A 16,724-nucleotide genomic window follows, 5' to 3' on the forward strand; every position below is an offset into this window, starting at 1 on the left:
AAAAGAACTACAAAGCACTGAACAGAAAATAATCTTCCTATACTATTTCTGACATTATAGCAACCGAAGACCTATCTACTATTACCTATAGAAAAGTAAAAAGCAAGTTTCTTTCTTAAGATATTTTTTCTTTCATTAAACTAGCTTCACTCATGCCTTATCATGCCATCCTTTTATTTAACTAAAGACCACCTCAAAACCCTAGCCATTTATGTAATGTTGTAATGCACGTAATTACTCGTTTGTCACTCTGATTATAACCAAAAATACAAAACAAATTTCTTTACTTTCATACTGTGTCACTCCCTATGTCACTCCCAACCACCTTTGTCTGAGGGTAATCTCTTTTGGAATAGATGTCTATCATTGGTTTTGTTTTTATATAACGCCAGGAACCACTGAATGTATTGATAACATTGCATAAAATATTTGGCGAAGAATTAGTTTAAAACCTGTCATCCATTTTTTTTTAAAACAGCCTTATACTTTTCGTACATTGAAACTGCTGGAAAAGAGTTTCAGGCTTACCCTTGTATCAGGACACTGTGTCGCTTCACAGACTACTTGCATGATAAAGTGCCTTTCAGACTGAATTTTTGAATAGAAAGAAAAATGTAGAATTAGGTTTGAAGTTACAAAGTATACTTCAAATTAAAATTAAAATAAACAAAATATACAATAGTATATGCTAGAATCCTCTGGTACTCAATGATTTGATTAGGATTATGTGTTATCAAGTTGGTTTCAACTCCTAATAATCATATAAAACTTCTCAATGATTCAAATTCAACACAACTTTATTTTACCAAACAAATTCAATGTAAAACAAAAACCTTTTCAAATATTTGATTGAAGAATACATGATTGCAATATGGCAGCATCTTCCCTATAATACCTAAAAGTCATCTCAACCACATACCTTTTCTGAAAGAGTAAAATTCTTAAGTCTACTAGAAAGTTTTAAAGTTCCAGTTTGAAATAAAATTATTTTAAAGTTATAGTTTACTATAGATATCACACAATGAAAATACTGTAGTTTCAATATAAAATTGTTTGGATAAAATAAGTTAAATTACTCATTAGATAGTCAAGATATTTTATTTCATCTTTCATTCACTTGAACATTTGTTTTCATTCATATTTTAGGTCCCTAATGGTAAAACAAAAACAAAAACCAAATCCAAAAGGAAGACAATAACTGAAATTCCCTGCAACTCAAAACAATGTGCTTATCCTATCACCATTTTTTTCTAAACTTGTAAATTATACTGTGGTAAATAGCTCTTCATAAACTTTCAGAAACAAGCACATAATGTCAAGGACTACCTGTATTCCAAAATAATACATTTATTTTTCTTCATCCATTCTTTATAAATTTGCTTGTATGTTCAGGATCATTATTTTGCTGCATCATCTATGTGTACTTGAGTTTTAGCTGATGGATAGTCTGATATTCTTCTGTAGAATTCATATTTTTTATCTTCCCCCAAATATAAAGAGCTCCATTTGTGGCTTATGTATTTATAGAACATTTCTCCAACCGCTTGCTAGCAAATTTCTTATAGGCATCAATAATCTCTTTAGTAAACAACAGCTTCCATCTTACTAGATTTCCATGAATTCTATTTTTATTTTATATTGGTAGAGTCATGAAAACCTGCTTTTATTCATACTAAGTGATTTGAAGATCCCAAAATTCTGTTTTGAGCTTCTTTGTGACTTGCTGCTCATGGCAATTCTGACTAAATGGCTACTTTGGGGAAGATTCAAGCATTCTTAATTTCGAGGTGAATGCTTCTGATGACAGAATAAAGCCCCCATTTCAGAAATTGTATTATAATATTCTCCACATTAAACAGATTCAATGACTTTTTTTACTGAGGCCAATATACTTGCTGCCTGCAATTACTGCAAGTTCAAATCTCACCAGGCTCAAGGTTGACTCAGCCTTTCATCCTTTCGAGGTAGGTAAAATGAGGACCTGGATTGTGGGGGCAATAAGCTGACTTTGTATTAAAAAAAAAAAAAAAGAACACCACTTAGGGGCCCCCGAAAGTCCTACTAAGCAGGTATATACAAAAGTATGAAGGCTATTTTTAGTGCATTGTAAGCTGCCCTGAGTCTCCAGAGAAGGGCGGCATATAAATCGAACCAATAAATAAATAAATAAACCAGATAACATCATCAGTGATTTATATACTAGTGGCTTGCCCTTACAGTCATATCTTGGTCTTGGTGGTTCCTTTATTGGACTGTTGTTTCCAATTAGCTTGCTTGTCTGAGTTGGTGGTTCCTTGATTGTGACATTGTTGGCACATGTTTATTTTAAGTGCCCGTTGATGATCAATTTGTCTTAGTTCCTGGTATCCAGAAATTCTCTAGTGCTTTTGGACTTGGCTTGATCTAGGATGATGAGTTTTCTTGTTGAAAATGTGGTTACGTCTATCCATGTGTTCTGAAATTAAGGACTTTTCATCATGTTTTCTGATTGCTGGTTTGCCTCTTGTCCTACATGTGGTTAATGACTCCTGTTTTTATTTTTGGGGCTGTTGGGTATTTTGATTTACTTAGGATATCTTGGATGGCTTTAATTTGTTTGTGTGCTATGGTAATGCCATATGGTTGTAATAGGCTGTTGGTGGTTTCTGAGATGTTTTTGATGTTTGGCAGTGTTATCCTTTACCCAGCTTGTGTTAGTTGTGCTATAGGGTTGAGTGGTCAGGCACTTTCTGACAAAGTTGGGTCTAAATCGTTCTCAGGCAATCTGTATTTAACTAATTGGTCACTCCTTTTCTTCTCCTTAATAATGTCTACTCGGTGGCAGTTGGGATGGGTCTTTGGCTTAATTTATTTCTTAATACTACCTCTATGCCAACAGCACCTTTGTTCTTACTACTATAAGGATGAATCAGACTGTGATGCTAGATAAGTATTACATAAGCATATAAGCTTTCTTCAGTCTTTAAACAAGTTTCTATAGAGTAGTTAAAGTTCATAACTTATAATATAATTTGGCCTGTAAGTATCGTATTTTCTTTTTTAGAATGCCTATGTAAAAGTATGCACTATGCCTGGGCATTAAGCGAACGTTTATCTTGCTGAGTTGTTCTTATGGACAGGTGGTCTAATTAAAATAAAACTTTGTTAGTCTGTTTCTTAAACTTTGCCTAACATATTAAAGATATGTTGCAATGCTACTTAACTGTTTTAACTATTAAATGTCAAATTATTCACTGTGCAATTATATGTATTAGGAAAAAGCCTCTAATCAATAATCAAAGCAGTATTTTTGCAATTACGCTATTTATGGCAGCCTTGAAATAAAGCCATTGCTTCAGTTTTGTTTATAAAAAGTGTCCTTAACTTTTATCCTATGCTGAATAGTAAAGGAGCAAAAAAACAGATATATAGTTCTGTTCCTTATGGCAGAAAATGGAGCATTTCATTGAGTTGAAATGTTCACAAAGTTATGTTAAGTTGTTCTGGATTTTGGTAAAACAAAATCTGAAGAAAGCCTAGCTTGTTTTTATGGGGTGAGTAGAATAAGGCTGATGAGCATTGCTTTCAGTGTTCCCCCTTCCTCTACTATTGATCTGCTTGTCCTAGCTTCCCAGCACTTTCGATACCTTGCCTTATTTCTATAACCATGCCTATTACACAGGGCAGCATATTCGACCTCTGCCCATTTTCCGACTGTTCCATGACTTGTCCAGCCCCATCATTTCAGCCTAAAACAATCACATTGCAACACTTGGGGAAAAAATCTGAAGTGTCCTAAGAGGCGAGGGAGCACAAACGGCTCTAAGTTAAACAAAATTAGTTCATTTGGTATGCAATTCTAATTAATCCTTATACAATTAAAAACTGCTACAAAGCAAAAAAAAAACTTCCAGGCCTAAATTGTCAGGGTTACTTTAAAAAATCACAGAATAACATGAAATATTATTATCAATTGAAACATTTACTAAAAGCTACTTATGGAACATCAAATAGCATTTAGTATGTGTACAGTAACTTTAAAATGATTTTACAGTACAAGATTAAACCCTTGTTGCCAAAAAAAGTATCCATTGTTAGACAAACTCTATAAATATCACTGATGTTTCATAGACTGCAGCACAATCAGTATGAGACTTATAGTAGCTTACATTTTGATTTCTTCTCATTTATAAATTAGAATCTGACTGCACTATTTACATCTCAGAAGTTTTACAAATAACCCACTGTCTGACATAACATTATTATTTTAATTTTAATTTGACAGGGAAAATTATATTTTTGCATGCAAAAATGCTTGGGTCTTGTTTTAAAAGCAAATCTTAAAAGTTTACTACTACCAAATAATCTGTAAAGAAATGGTTGTATTCATTTTACACTTGAATACTTTCATCCTTTTCTAAATAAGTAGAAATTAACCTATCAACATCGCTTCTAATTTGAGAAAAAGACCTACTGTGTTATCAGGATTTCAGAGAAACAATGAAGCTGAATTGTCATAAAATTATTCTCACAATGCATATACTGATTTTATGACATTTGCCACATACCGATTCACTATCATGAACCATTCGTTGGACAGTTGTGCAAATAGTTTTTATTTATAAGGACAATACAACTGGATGGAAATTAGAAAAATACTATGAAGCCAATTGAATAGGTTATGCATAATACATGGCAGGAATTGATATATTATTAATATCAAATTCCAAGATTCAAAAGAAGATACTTATACTTGGTATAAGAAATAATATTACCCAGGCAGTCAATTGCTGATTCTATAAACCTTAAAATTTGTTCAATTGCCTACTTATTAAATTGAAACAAGAGCATACAAGAAGAGGTTATGCTGTCATAATCCTTTATGTAGTCACAGCTGAGTAACAAAATTTATGTGTATGTCACTTTAGTTGATTTATTGTTGTTGTTTGAATAAACGTAAAAGGGATAAGTTTTTCAAAACAAGTTCTAAACATGTATAAATCCAAGTCTCAGTCAAATAGGAATGCATCAGAGCTCAGTGTGGTGCATGGTTGCTCATCACAGACCATGGATTTCATTGGCATCCTTTTCAACCCTTTTTTCATCATATTCCAATATGGTCACTTACCTCTTTGTCAAAGTTTGCTTTGGTGAATTCCAAAGAGTTCAAGAGTGCATTTGTAGCCGCTAATTTCACATTATTACTCGGCTCTTCTTTCCTCATGCCCTGGATAATGGCAGTCAAAATTTCATTGGATTTATCCTGAAGTTGTTCTGGATCCTGAAAAACGAAAGACTATTATAAACTATGGCTGTATTCCTATGAAATGTGCAACCAGCTAAAATGATTTATTTATTTATTTATTTATTATATTTCTATACCGTCTTTCTCCCGTAGGACTCAAGGCGGTGTACAGTCAAGAAAAATATAGACACACAAACATAACATAAAATTGCTAAAATGATAACATAGCATGTTGTCTAAATTGAGAAGCCCAAGTATTTCCAAGTTAGAATGGAGACTGTTTATCACTACACTTCATATTAGTCACTGAGTACTTTACTTTCTGGAGATTTGCATCTTATTTGGATATAGAAAGATGAATTCTAGGGCTAACTTGAATTGAGTCCACTAATCCAGCTTCCAGCAAAGAGGCAGCTAAATGGAACCTACCAAAGTCCTATAGAGAGAATATTTAAATCTGTCCCATAAGTAACTGCACAATTAGTGAAATTAATTTGGATCTGTCACAGACAGAATACGAACAAATTATAGAAAAATTGGATAAGAAAACTGTTGGTGCCTTATTTTTCTTGTTCTGCACATATTTTGTCCATAAAGCTGCAAGATTTAATAATCTGCATTGCTCCCTCAAATAGTAGGTAGTAATTATACACAGTTACACTCCAGGAGAACAAATATTAGGATTTTCAGTTGGCTTGAAAAATCAAGCCTCCAATGCATAATTTCGAATCAGCTACAATCATGCAAGAAAAATTCAGAACATATTCAGAGACAGTATTATTGTGCACTACTCCTTTATTCAGTTAACAAAGCACGGGAATGATTAACATTAAGCCACAGAGAGTAAGAGATTAATAATAAGCACGAGATGAAAAAATACTATAATTTGAATAGCATGTTGAAAGCAACACTTACAATATCCTGACAAATATAGCCAATGGCTTCCAATGTCGATTCTTTCATATGCTCTGTGCTATGTTGATTTGTAACATTGGCTACTAGCTGAGGAATAAGTTCAGGCCACTGATTCATAGGGATCTCTGCACAGGCGATGCCAGCAACGCACTGTGATGCTGAGCTTGGCCTGTAAGTTTCTGTACCCAAAGTTTGCAAAACCTGTGAATATAAGAAGAGGATCATTATCAGTAGACAAGATCACAAAGCTGCAATACTGTTAGCACTAAGCAATGGACTGCTGTTTTTCTGTATCATTTTTGAAGTTGAGCAAAAATAAACCATGCGTCCAAGCCTTTTTATTAGAGGTTGTAAGACATATTTTTCTCAACTTCGGAACAAACAAGAGAATAGTAAATTGAAGAAACAGTATTCAACTAAAGATATACAGTAGATGCTGTACCGTGTTTCCATGAAAATAAGACAGGGTCTTATTTTCTTTTCAACCCCGAAATATGGCGTTGGCCTTATTATTGGGGGTCTTATCCCTAAACCTCGGCCCCGGAGCGCCGACCAGCTACTTTGCCGGTGCTGCTCAGGCTGCTGCCTCCAGCAACTGTGGCAGCTTTTTCATTACTTCCCGTGCAAACAGCACGAGGTGAGGAGGCAAAGGGGAGGAACATGCCCCACACGCACTTGCCATCCATGCGGAATGGCCTCACAGAGGCTGCTCCCACAAACCCTAGCTCACGTGCCCCTTCTCTTAGTGGCAGCTGCAAAAAAACTCTTGCCAGCCCTAGCCCTATTGACCTGGGACTCGGAGGAGGGGGACTGGTGCTGGAGCTCCAAGCAGTGGCCGGTGCAGACTGTCTGCACAGCCATGAAGTGGGATCGTGGCTGTTCTTGCCCGCAGCATTGCCGGCGAGGATTGGGTCAGAGCTGCTGCCACTGCCGCCCAAAATCAGCAGGCCAGATTTGGTGAGCCGGATGCACCGCTGCCACTTGGGAGAAGAAAGAGGAGATGCTGCGAGAGCGCCCATTTCTGATGCTCTTCTCCTGGGCAGCGGCAGCGTGTTCAGCTTCCTGAATCTGGCTTGCCGATCTCGGCCAGCGAGGGGGAGTGGCAGGTGGGAAGGGGTGGGGCGGCGGAGAAGTAAGACGCATGGAACGAGACGGGACTCCCCTTGCCGTCTCTTCTCTCCCTCGCCGGGCATGGCAGGAGCTGGAAGACAGGTAAGACATGACGGAGCAGACAGGCAGAGAGACAGACAGGGAGAAAAGCAACAGGAGTGAATATTCTCCTGTCTGCTTTTATTTGGTCATGGTGCATTATCCATTTAGCCAGACCTCAACTCCACATCCTTTGGAGATTTGGAAGGCAACTATTTTCCTCCCTCACTTTTCTCTCCCCCCCCAAACTTCATTCTTTAACTGGGAGGTGAGGGCGTGGGATGAGGAGTTGCTTGCTTCAGCTGCACAAGTGGCCTTAAAGCGCTGCCCACCCCCTCAGTCCCGAACCCGACAACAGAGTGAAGTCTCCCCCCCAGCCTTCAATGTCCGGGCTGCACGAACTGAATCCAAGAGATACAAAGAAGCAGATTGAAAGGGCCGGCCGCATTTGAAGGCGACCATTGGAACGTAAGGAACACAGTAGGAGCTTGAAGTTGCTAGGCGAAGAGCGCACCAACTTCGGACTTTAATCCAAGTTTTAAAAAGCGGTTAGAGTCTTCCTTTGAAATCCTGCATCTCCTCGTCCAGCCTTCTTCTGCAAAACCATGGCCAATGACGAATTCATGTAAGTGGACATTGCGACCGAGGCAGATCTGGAGGGGGGTAAACCCAGAAAGTTGGATCGGTTTTCTGTTAGTGGAAAAAGCAGGGAAGGGAAGACCATGCCGCAAGTTGCAGACAGCCCTTTCCAATCTGCTTCTTTGTATCTCTTGGGTTCAGTCCGCGAGGCTGTTCCATGTGGATGACAGGTGCATGTGGGGTGCGTGGGGCATGTTCCCCCTCCCTTCCCCCCCTCTCCGGCCTGGCCTCCTCACATCATGTTGTTTGTGCGGCAGCTGCGTATGCGTCTTAAGTATTTTGGGGGGCTTATTTTAGTGCATGTGCTCGAAAGTCCAATTGAGCTTATTATCCGGACATGTCCTAGTTTCAGGGAAACATGGTACTGAAAAACATCCATACTGATAAAAAAGCAGTAAGGTTTAACATACATAATTTTTGACTTCTCTGCGAGCATTGGCATCGATTGCAAGCCATCTCTGTTGATGTTGAGTCTTTACATCAGGATCTTTAGATGTCAGAGAGTTCTTGATCTGTAAACCAGCTGCAACTCTTGCAACTTGGCTGTTTCCTGGATTTGCCAGCACTCTGGACAGTTCCACAAGGAAAGTAGGCTAGTAACAAAAAAAACCTTCAATAACCAAAACTTATTATATCTTTTTGATTAATGCAGAAATATACAACTATGACAATCTAGATTAAAAAAAATAACAGTTCATCCAAGCAGCACATCTCAACCACATATAACCACCAGGCAACAGTAAATTCCTTAGGTTTATATACTACTTACAAGGTCTCTATTACAATAATCTCTGTTCTTTACATCAGGGGTCCCCAACCCCAAGGTCACATAAGTGAGCAAAATCCCACCCGCACACGTGGGATCCAGGCAGCACATGAAACCACCCAGTCCACAGAAAAAAATGCCCTCCATGGAACCTGTCCCTAGCACCCAAAAGATTGGGGTCATTGCTTTACATCTCTTTTTTAGAGAGTTCATTTGTATAGAATTAAATTTCATTTTAAATTGAAGGTATTCTGTATTTATTTTCAAAGATTCGAACTTTAAAGTAATACCCAATTATAGGATATAGAAATAACGAAGTTTTTAACTTACGGGTAGCAACCAGTTCTCAAAGGTATAGAAATCCAATTGTTGCATATTAACTTAGACCATAACAGCATATAGTTGTTATTCAAAGAATTGGTGGGTACTCTACATGCTGGCTAGAACCTGAATACACATTCATGGTTAGCAGCAAACTAGGACTATGAAATATGTAACACTCATCTGACTGCTGGACAGGAGGAATAGGATTTAAATTTTTGCTTTGCTATAAAAGACTGAAAATCATAGGGTATACCTATTCATAGTGAATACCTTTTTTACAGCAAATTATGTGAAAGAAGTGCTGTGTGTACAAAAATGACTTCTCAAAAAAGAAAATTAGTATGCTCATCAAATGATATTTCAGTACTGAAATAAACATACAGGACCGCTCATCAAAATATTTAACCAAATATATCAACATGTGCCCAGAAGCGATTTGCTACAATATTAAAAGCACAAAATAAATTTTAAACCCCTTTTCTAAGCTATGATATTACTATCAATATTTACTTGTAGAAAGCTTGACATAGAGTGTTACTAAATTTGGATTTGGAGTTAAGTTTTATTAATTTATTAAAAGCAGTTAGGAAGTATAAAGTATGGAAAAGAATAACAAGGTTAAATAATACCTAAACCATATCCATTAACATTTGATAGAAATTGAGAGTACAGCAAGACATAAAAGTTTCATTAAATTTGAAACACTATTTTCTGAAAGATTGATATATTTAAGAAAAAGAGGATTTTTCCAGGATTTTTCCAGCTTTAAATAAAAGCTGTAAAGCAGGAATTCCATTACTGTATCATAAACAATATTTGGATGTTTCCTCAGTTTTAATATTTTTTTCACAAATAATTAAATATAACCAGTCCCTCATTTATTTATTTATTCATTCATTCATTCCAAAACATGACTATCAACTTCATTTCAATCAGATCGCTTTCTACATACTATCTAATAAAATCCAGATTCTTCTTCTTATATCTTGTCCTTTTATACTCCTCTTTAGCATGGCTTATAAATCTTGGACAAACAGGTAAGATACTATTTAGATCATGCTAGTTGCAGGGTCATTCTCTTCTTTCTTCCCAAGATGACCAATGAATTGAAATAAAAAGCATGGAAAAAAGAAATTGTATAGAAAAATATTTATGTGATAATTAAGTAAATCAGGATGCACTTTAAACCTTTACAGCATAGAGGGAGCAGATTTCATTATCTAATTCCTGCACCTTTTTGTATCATAATGTACTTTATAAATTTGATTACTTTTGAACATGTATATATGTATATGTATATATGAACATGTATATATCTCTGGATTAAGAGACAAGGAATGCAATTGTGAACTTTAACTCTTTTTTATGAAGATAGGTGACAAGCCATGAAGGGTAAGCAACTTGTCAAGATCCCAAACCTTAATTTAGCAGAGAGTATGTTATGCAGAGAGTAAATAAGTGTTATAGCACTATTTCACAGTTTTATTTCAAAACTGTTCTGCTACCAAGGAACAAAAGTGAGAATTACGCCTTAACATGTCAAAGCACATTCTGAAATTAATATCTGCCAAAGAAAGGGGTGAAATAAATGTTTATTTGTTCCCTATTCTTTTCTACAAACCTCATACATGGTTATACATCTGAAGATATAATGTAATGAAAAAAAATAGGATAAGAATATTGGAACACTTAGATAAAATAATCAATCTTTCAGTGTTTACAAAATACTGTTCTGCAGAAATCTTTATCTTAAGATCATATATATTATCAAATAATCTCTAATTCAAGACATGTTATATCAAACAGTATAGTTTTTCTATTTTCTGATCAAGGTTGATCTTAATTGAGGAAGTCATTTGAAAACATATATATTCAAATGTTTATTTTTTTAGACCCCACAGAAAGAGTTTATTGTGCCTGCTGGCTAGAAATAGGAACTGTTGTCTAGGATTTCTAGAGGGCATAAGTTTGAAGAAAAAAACACCGTTGCTGTTGGAGCTGAACTATGGAAATTAAATTTCAAATCTCAATTTAGCTACCAAGCTCCCTATCTGGCCTAGGCCCATCAATTGCTCCCAATCTATTTTGAAGAGTTACTATAAATATAAAACAAAATGAAATACTGGGATACATTTTGTTTTAAATAATAGACTGAATACAAATGTGATGCTTTTTCAAAAAGCATCTGATGCTAGTCCCTTAGGAGTCTATAGATGCTTTGCATCTTTCTGAACAATTGGGAGTGTCTGAGAAATATGTCTTTGGTGATAATTCAACATTGTTCTACCATTTAAAATGTAAGATCTTCAAAGAGGGATATATTTCACATAGTAAAAGTTGACTTCACATTTGGCTAGTAACATATTATCACCAATACAATTTAGTGATTTGAAACAGAACTTTGCCTATCCACCAGCAAACAGTATGAATAATACTGAGACAGCTTGGTCTGGGGTGGTTAGGCCACCAGGATAGAAAATGGGAGATTGTGAGTTCTAGCACCGCCTTAGACGTAAAAGCCTGCTGTGTGAGCTTGAAACAGTCACACTCTCAGCCCAATACACTTCATAGAGTTGTTGTGGAGAAAGTAAAAGAAAGACAGTGTGCTGTATGCTTGCTGCCTTTAAGTTATTTGTAAAAATATTGAAGGTGGGATACAAATAAATAAATATCCTATGAAAGTATTCCAGAACTTTTGCGTAGCTTTTTAGGGAAAGAACAATCATTACTGTATAAAAGTGCAGTAAAAAATGTTAATTATTGCATTAGCAATGCAAGTCATAAACTGTTCAACAATAAATGTACCATTGTATTTTTTTTTATAGATTTATTGTAGTGCTGAAAAAGTGTACTATATCCTTTAAAATATAGTTAACCAACAATTTAAGTATTAAGAAAAAGAAAATGTTCTAAGTACCTGTATAAAATCTAAAACTAAGACATCAATTGCTGATAATGTATGTACTCTGTCAACATTGCCAATAAAATAAAATAAATTTATTAAATAAGCTTCAAACAATTCTATAGTCTGAAAACTTATCTCTACAATATGTGATCAGTTAAAAAATCAACCACTGAACAATTCTCTTTGGATGAATGCCACAGAAAAAAATCATCCCCAATAATTGTTTTGTTATGATACACTATTTTATTATATTCTATTTCTGCTTTTAAAAAAATTATCAACAGCAGCTGATAACACTATCATAACCAATTACACTCAATTTTTATTACTATTCTCCTTTATGGCCTTACAATGAATATATCTTAATTGTGATTCAGTAAATGTAATATATGGCTTCCTTATAAATTGTGGATTAGACTTGTTTCACTGTTCAGCTCTAGACTTATCCTATATTATTCTGGTACTTATATCAACTAATGCTTAGTAGTTTCATTTGGCTACTAATATTGCTCTGAATCAATCTTTTCAAAAATAGGGATGAATGAGGTATTTCACAAATATTCTGTATTTTAGAGACTGAAGCAGGTCAAGTTTGTTTTCAAACCAAAGAACAAATTAATTGGATGAGAATTTTATATATATATATATATATATATATATATATATATATATATATATATATATATATATATATGCAACGTCTGGCTAAAAAATATTCAAATCTATGAAAAAAACTACAAAAACAAGGGAAAATGGACAAAAATGGAAAGGCATAGAAAATGGGAGACGATTCGCTGGCAAAAGAGAGAATGTTTAAACTAGGCAGAGAAAACGAAACCTAGTAGGCCTGATTATGAGCTCAACGGCCCGTTCCAGACAACCTCCTGCCCACTCCCTTTAGCTGACTATACACGCCGGCTTCCCCACATGGCCGGCCCCAAAGGCCCAATCTAACCACCACCCCCACTTTCCCTCCATGCATGCAGCGCGGTAGGTCCAACTGCCCTCCCCTTCCTTTTCCCTCCCGCGGGTCAGGATCGCCCTCACGATTGGATGGCGCGACTCCCGAGAGCTTTGCCATTGGCTGCTTCATGCTTGCCTTCCCCCCCCCCCGCTAGAGAGAGAGAGAGAGAGAGAGAGAAGAAAAAGCCTACGGTTAGGCTGCGCCCCTCTATGGCGGCTCGGCCTGCTCTGATCAGGTCTTTTTACACAAGGAAAATATTCCACTTTCGCAAACCCCACCCAAACTCAGCTCAACTCTTTCGTTTTCCCTTACCAGGTTCTCGATGGCTGCCTGCTCCAGGAACTTCTGAGCCGCTTCAAGCTCGGTGCAGTCTGCAGAAGATGGGTGGGGGTGGAAGAGAAAAAATGCATATAGGAGTGTCAGTGGCGACCCTAAAGCTCAATTTCAGCCCAACAGTTAACACCCCGAATCCTCTCGCTTTTTACCAGTAATCGCTCTTCTTTCTGCTTAAATTCACTCCATTCTGAAAAGGAGATTTTCAATGCCTCCCGAAGCCCCAACCAAAGACAGAGGTCCCCGGCGCATCACGCTTCTTTCTACTCAAAACTTAATTTTCCATCAATCAGTATCGCACAGTGGGGTTCAAAAAGAGAAACGCCTCTTGGGGAACGTTACAAGTACAGCATAACCGTAACCTCACTCATCCACAACTAATATTTTTGTTTGTACGGTGTGTTTTATTAGTGTTGTGTATCAATGATTGCATGACTTCTGTAGATGCCGTACGCTAAATAATTCATCCACAACGAATGCCTTTTTAAAGATTTCGGGGAGAGGTGCATTAGACATTTGTTAAAACATCAGTCCGTCTCTAGCCCTGTGGTCACAACTCTCCCAATTATCACAGTCAATCTCGGATTACTGATTTTTTGGCCTACACCGGACCTGAATAGATAAATATCGGGCCTCAACTTCACCGGGGACGCTGCTTTCATTGCCACCCTACCTTTAACCTCATGGAGGCATTGGTCTTACGGTTGACCCGACTTGAGGCCATCGCCTATTCTCCCGTCAGCTTCCGTCTCCCCATGCTCCCCGGCACCATCTAAGAAGCAGCTCTCGGACGAGAAGACTTACCCCAGTCATATGCAAAGGAATCTCCACCCCACCCTTAACCCATATGCCACGCAAAGCACTCTCATTCCCACCCTCAAGAAGACCCTTTCTTCAGCGTATCGTTCAGCGAATCCATTAACTTGTGCCCAAAGCTACCTTCTTACACACACGTGCACCATTACCCTCATCATCTGACCCTACCTATGTACATATGTATTTATATATAATATGTGTGATATATGTTTTACGCCTAAGGCTACTTCCGAGCCAGCCTAACTAGGGGATTCGCAATCTCCCCCACCTCACAAATGATAAAATTCACGCTTGCCCCTCCTTTTCTCCTTTTCCCTCCAACCACGGGGCCCAAGCCAAGCCTTCAGTGGTTCCTTTATCCCCAAGGCCAGAGACGGAGCCCGACTCTTCCAACGGCCCCGAATCGTCAAAGGGAGGCTCGCCGATGCTTCTTTTACCCCCCACTTCCCACCCCTTCTCCCTTAAATCATTTCCTCCCTTCAAACAACGGCTAACGCCTTCCCCAGAGCCACATATGCGCTATGCCTAGATGCCCTTCCCTGCCCCCAATTTCCTCCCAATCTTGGAGAGGGGAGATGCTTTCAGCCCTACCCGTTCCTCCCTCTGCAGCATATCTAGAAAGAAAAGGGGTGGGGGTGGGGTGGGGGAAAAAGGCTTTTGGGGTTTCTTTCTCCTTTACCTGGGGAAACCGTCTTCTCCAAAATCGTAATGAGCTCCATGGTGGTGGCGGCGGCGGTGAGGTGAAGCTAGGAAGGAAAGGAGGAAGGGGAAAGGGAAAGGGAAAAGGAAAGAGAGGATCGGAGTCGGTGATAGCCGCCGCCTCGCCCTCCGCCTGGCCGCTCAGTCGGCCGCTCGGTCTCCCTTCGCGCGCTCTTTACTTCTCCCTCAGCTGCGGGGCGGCCCCACCCCCGGCGGAAGCGACTGGAGTCTCCCCTACAACTTCCCCTCCCCCTCCTCACACACAACTCCTTCTGGCGGCGGAAGGAGAGAAAAAGGAAGAGGGGAGGAGAAAGCGCGCGCGCGCGCTAAACGGACCTAAAATGAAGCTGTCCAAGCGACTGCGACTCAGACGAGGGAGGAGGGGGGGGAGGGAGGAAATTAAAACACAAAATAACGTGCAACTCCCGACAACCTCCCTGTTAGGGACGCTAATTCGTTGCCCTGTTTTCTGGCCGATTAACTGGACAGGCCTGCCAGGCCTTAAAGTCTGCCTTCAGGCACGTAACGTTCGTGCGTATGCAGCGTGCTCACGCAATCCAATTCCTGCCAAGGCGCATGAACACCTCCACTGCTCCTGTTCAACCGGCCAACGCCCGCCTTCCCTCCTTCCCACGCTGATTGGCCATTGTGGCTCGCACGTCACGAGGTTCACAGGTCGAAAAGAACGCACGGTTTCAAAAACTTAGTATTTAGATAAGCTGTGCGGGGTTAATTAAACTAGCAAGCCTATGCCCTTATACTAGGGAAGAAATCAATCGAAGGAATTTATGTCTGAGTACACAAACATAGTGAAGCATTTCCAGCTTTTTCCTGATTCATAGTGAATGAAAGCTTGTACCTGTTTTGCAAATGTGTAATACTACTACTACTACTACTACTACTTTACATTGCCTGGTGTTCATATTACTCTGTAAAGTGTGTGATAGTTTGAGTTCTAGCAGTATTGCCTTCCAGAAACAGATTTGATTTCTTCAGAATATAACCTAAACCAAAATGCCTACGTTCAATGCAGATGTAAATTGTAGTTAGAAGCAAAAATTATCCAAAAAATAGTGATCCAAACATACACACACACTCAAACTCCCCAGATACAACAGTGCTCTAGTTCCTATTTTTTTCTTCCTTCTTTTAATATATATTTTTTAAAGCAAAGCACTGCCAGTTATCAACATCATTTTGAAGAAAGTATCTGAGTCTTACATATTTTTAAAAATTGTCATGGTTATATCCATCCTTTTATTTGGATGTATGATTTTACACAAAGGAATACAGATAATTTTGTAGTAGTAGAAAGCATAGTGGAAATATTAAATGGAATGGCAAAGACAAATCTCATTAGTTTGTCTTCTGAAAAATATGTGTTTTGTGACAGGCTATCTTCTTGGCCTTTGATGTCCAAAGAGACAATACCTCATTTTCATAGAAGCAATATAAGAATGCCCACAAATAAGCTAACAAAATTCCAAAGATGTTCACTAGTTTGAAATGAGTTCTTATCCTTGTCTCATGAAGGCCAAGTGAAATTGTGGTCTCTCACAGCTTATTGGTGCTTGTGTTATAATTGCAACTTTCCCACTGAATAAACTTTGTAACATGCAATTATTTCAAGGCTTTTCTTTATGCCAGGGACAATGGTAGTTTCTGAAAAGGTTTCCTGTAAATATTCGCTTAAAAAACAAGAAAAAATAGCACGTATTTAGGAAGAATTATTTTCCCCCCTAGTACCATGGCGAATTTTATAAAGCTGTATTCATCTGTTTTCGTGAAAAAAGTTTCAAATACAAGAGTTTCTTAATCTCTTCATTTTGGACTCTTCAGAATCTTTTTTGTAATACCGTAAGTACAAAATTATTAAAAATTAGACAGCATTCCATATATGATTTCATCATTTATTTATTTATTTAATAGCCTTGTGAAAATTTAGTTTCATTTTCTAATTATTTCCAAAATATAATCATTTTTTCCACAG

General features: G+C 37.9%; 1 protein-coding gene across 2 annotated transcripts in view; it reads right to left on the reverse strand.

Annotated features, from left to right (window-relative positions):
• KPNB1 (karyopherin subunit beta 1) overlaps positions 1-15,350 on the reverse strand; it is a 52,191-nt gene extending 36,841 nt beyond the window's left edge. Inside the window, exons 1-6 of one of the 2 annotated variants that reach the window (XM_034415613.3) lie at positions 14,715-15,350; positions 13,199-13,257; positions 8,338-8,520; positions 6,140-6,340; positions 5,108-5,260; positions 529-588 (exon numbers count right to left, since the gene is read on the reverse strand). In XM_034415613.3, the coding sequence (XP_034271504.1) occupies positions 529-588; positions 5,108-5,260; positions 6,140-6,340; positions 8,338-8,520; positions 13,199-13,257; positions 14,715-14,754 (696 nt within the window). In that variant the 5' untranslated portion in view covers positions 14,755-15,350. The remainder of the gene's footprint in view (positions 1-528; positions 589-5,107; positions 5,261-6,139; positions 6,341-8,337; positions 8,521-13,198; positions 13,258-14,714) is intronic. The other variant, XM_087892082.1, reaches the window with a different exon arrangement.
• Positions 15,351-16,724: the final 1,374 nt, after the last annotated feature.

This window comes from Pantherophis guttatus, chromosome 4 (genome assembly GCF_059756535.1).
Source record: "Pantherophis guttatus breed Tessera chromosome 4, ASM5975653v1, whole genome shotgun sequence".
Classification (NCBI taxonomy): domain Eukaryota; kingdom Metazoa; phylum Chordata; class Lepidosauria; order Squamata; family Colubridae; genus Pantherophis; species Pantherophis guttatus.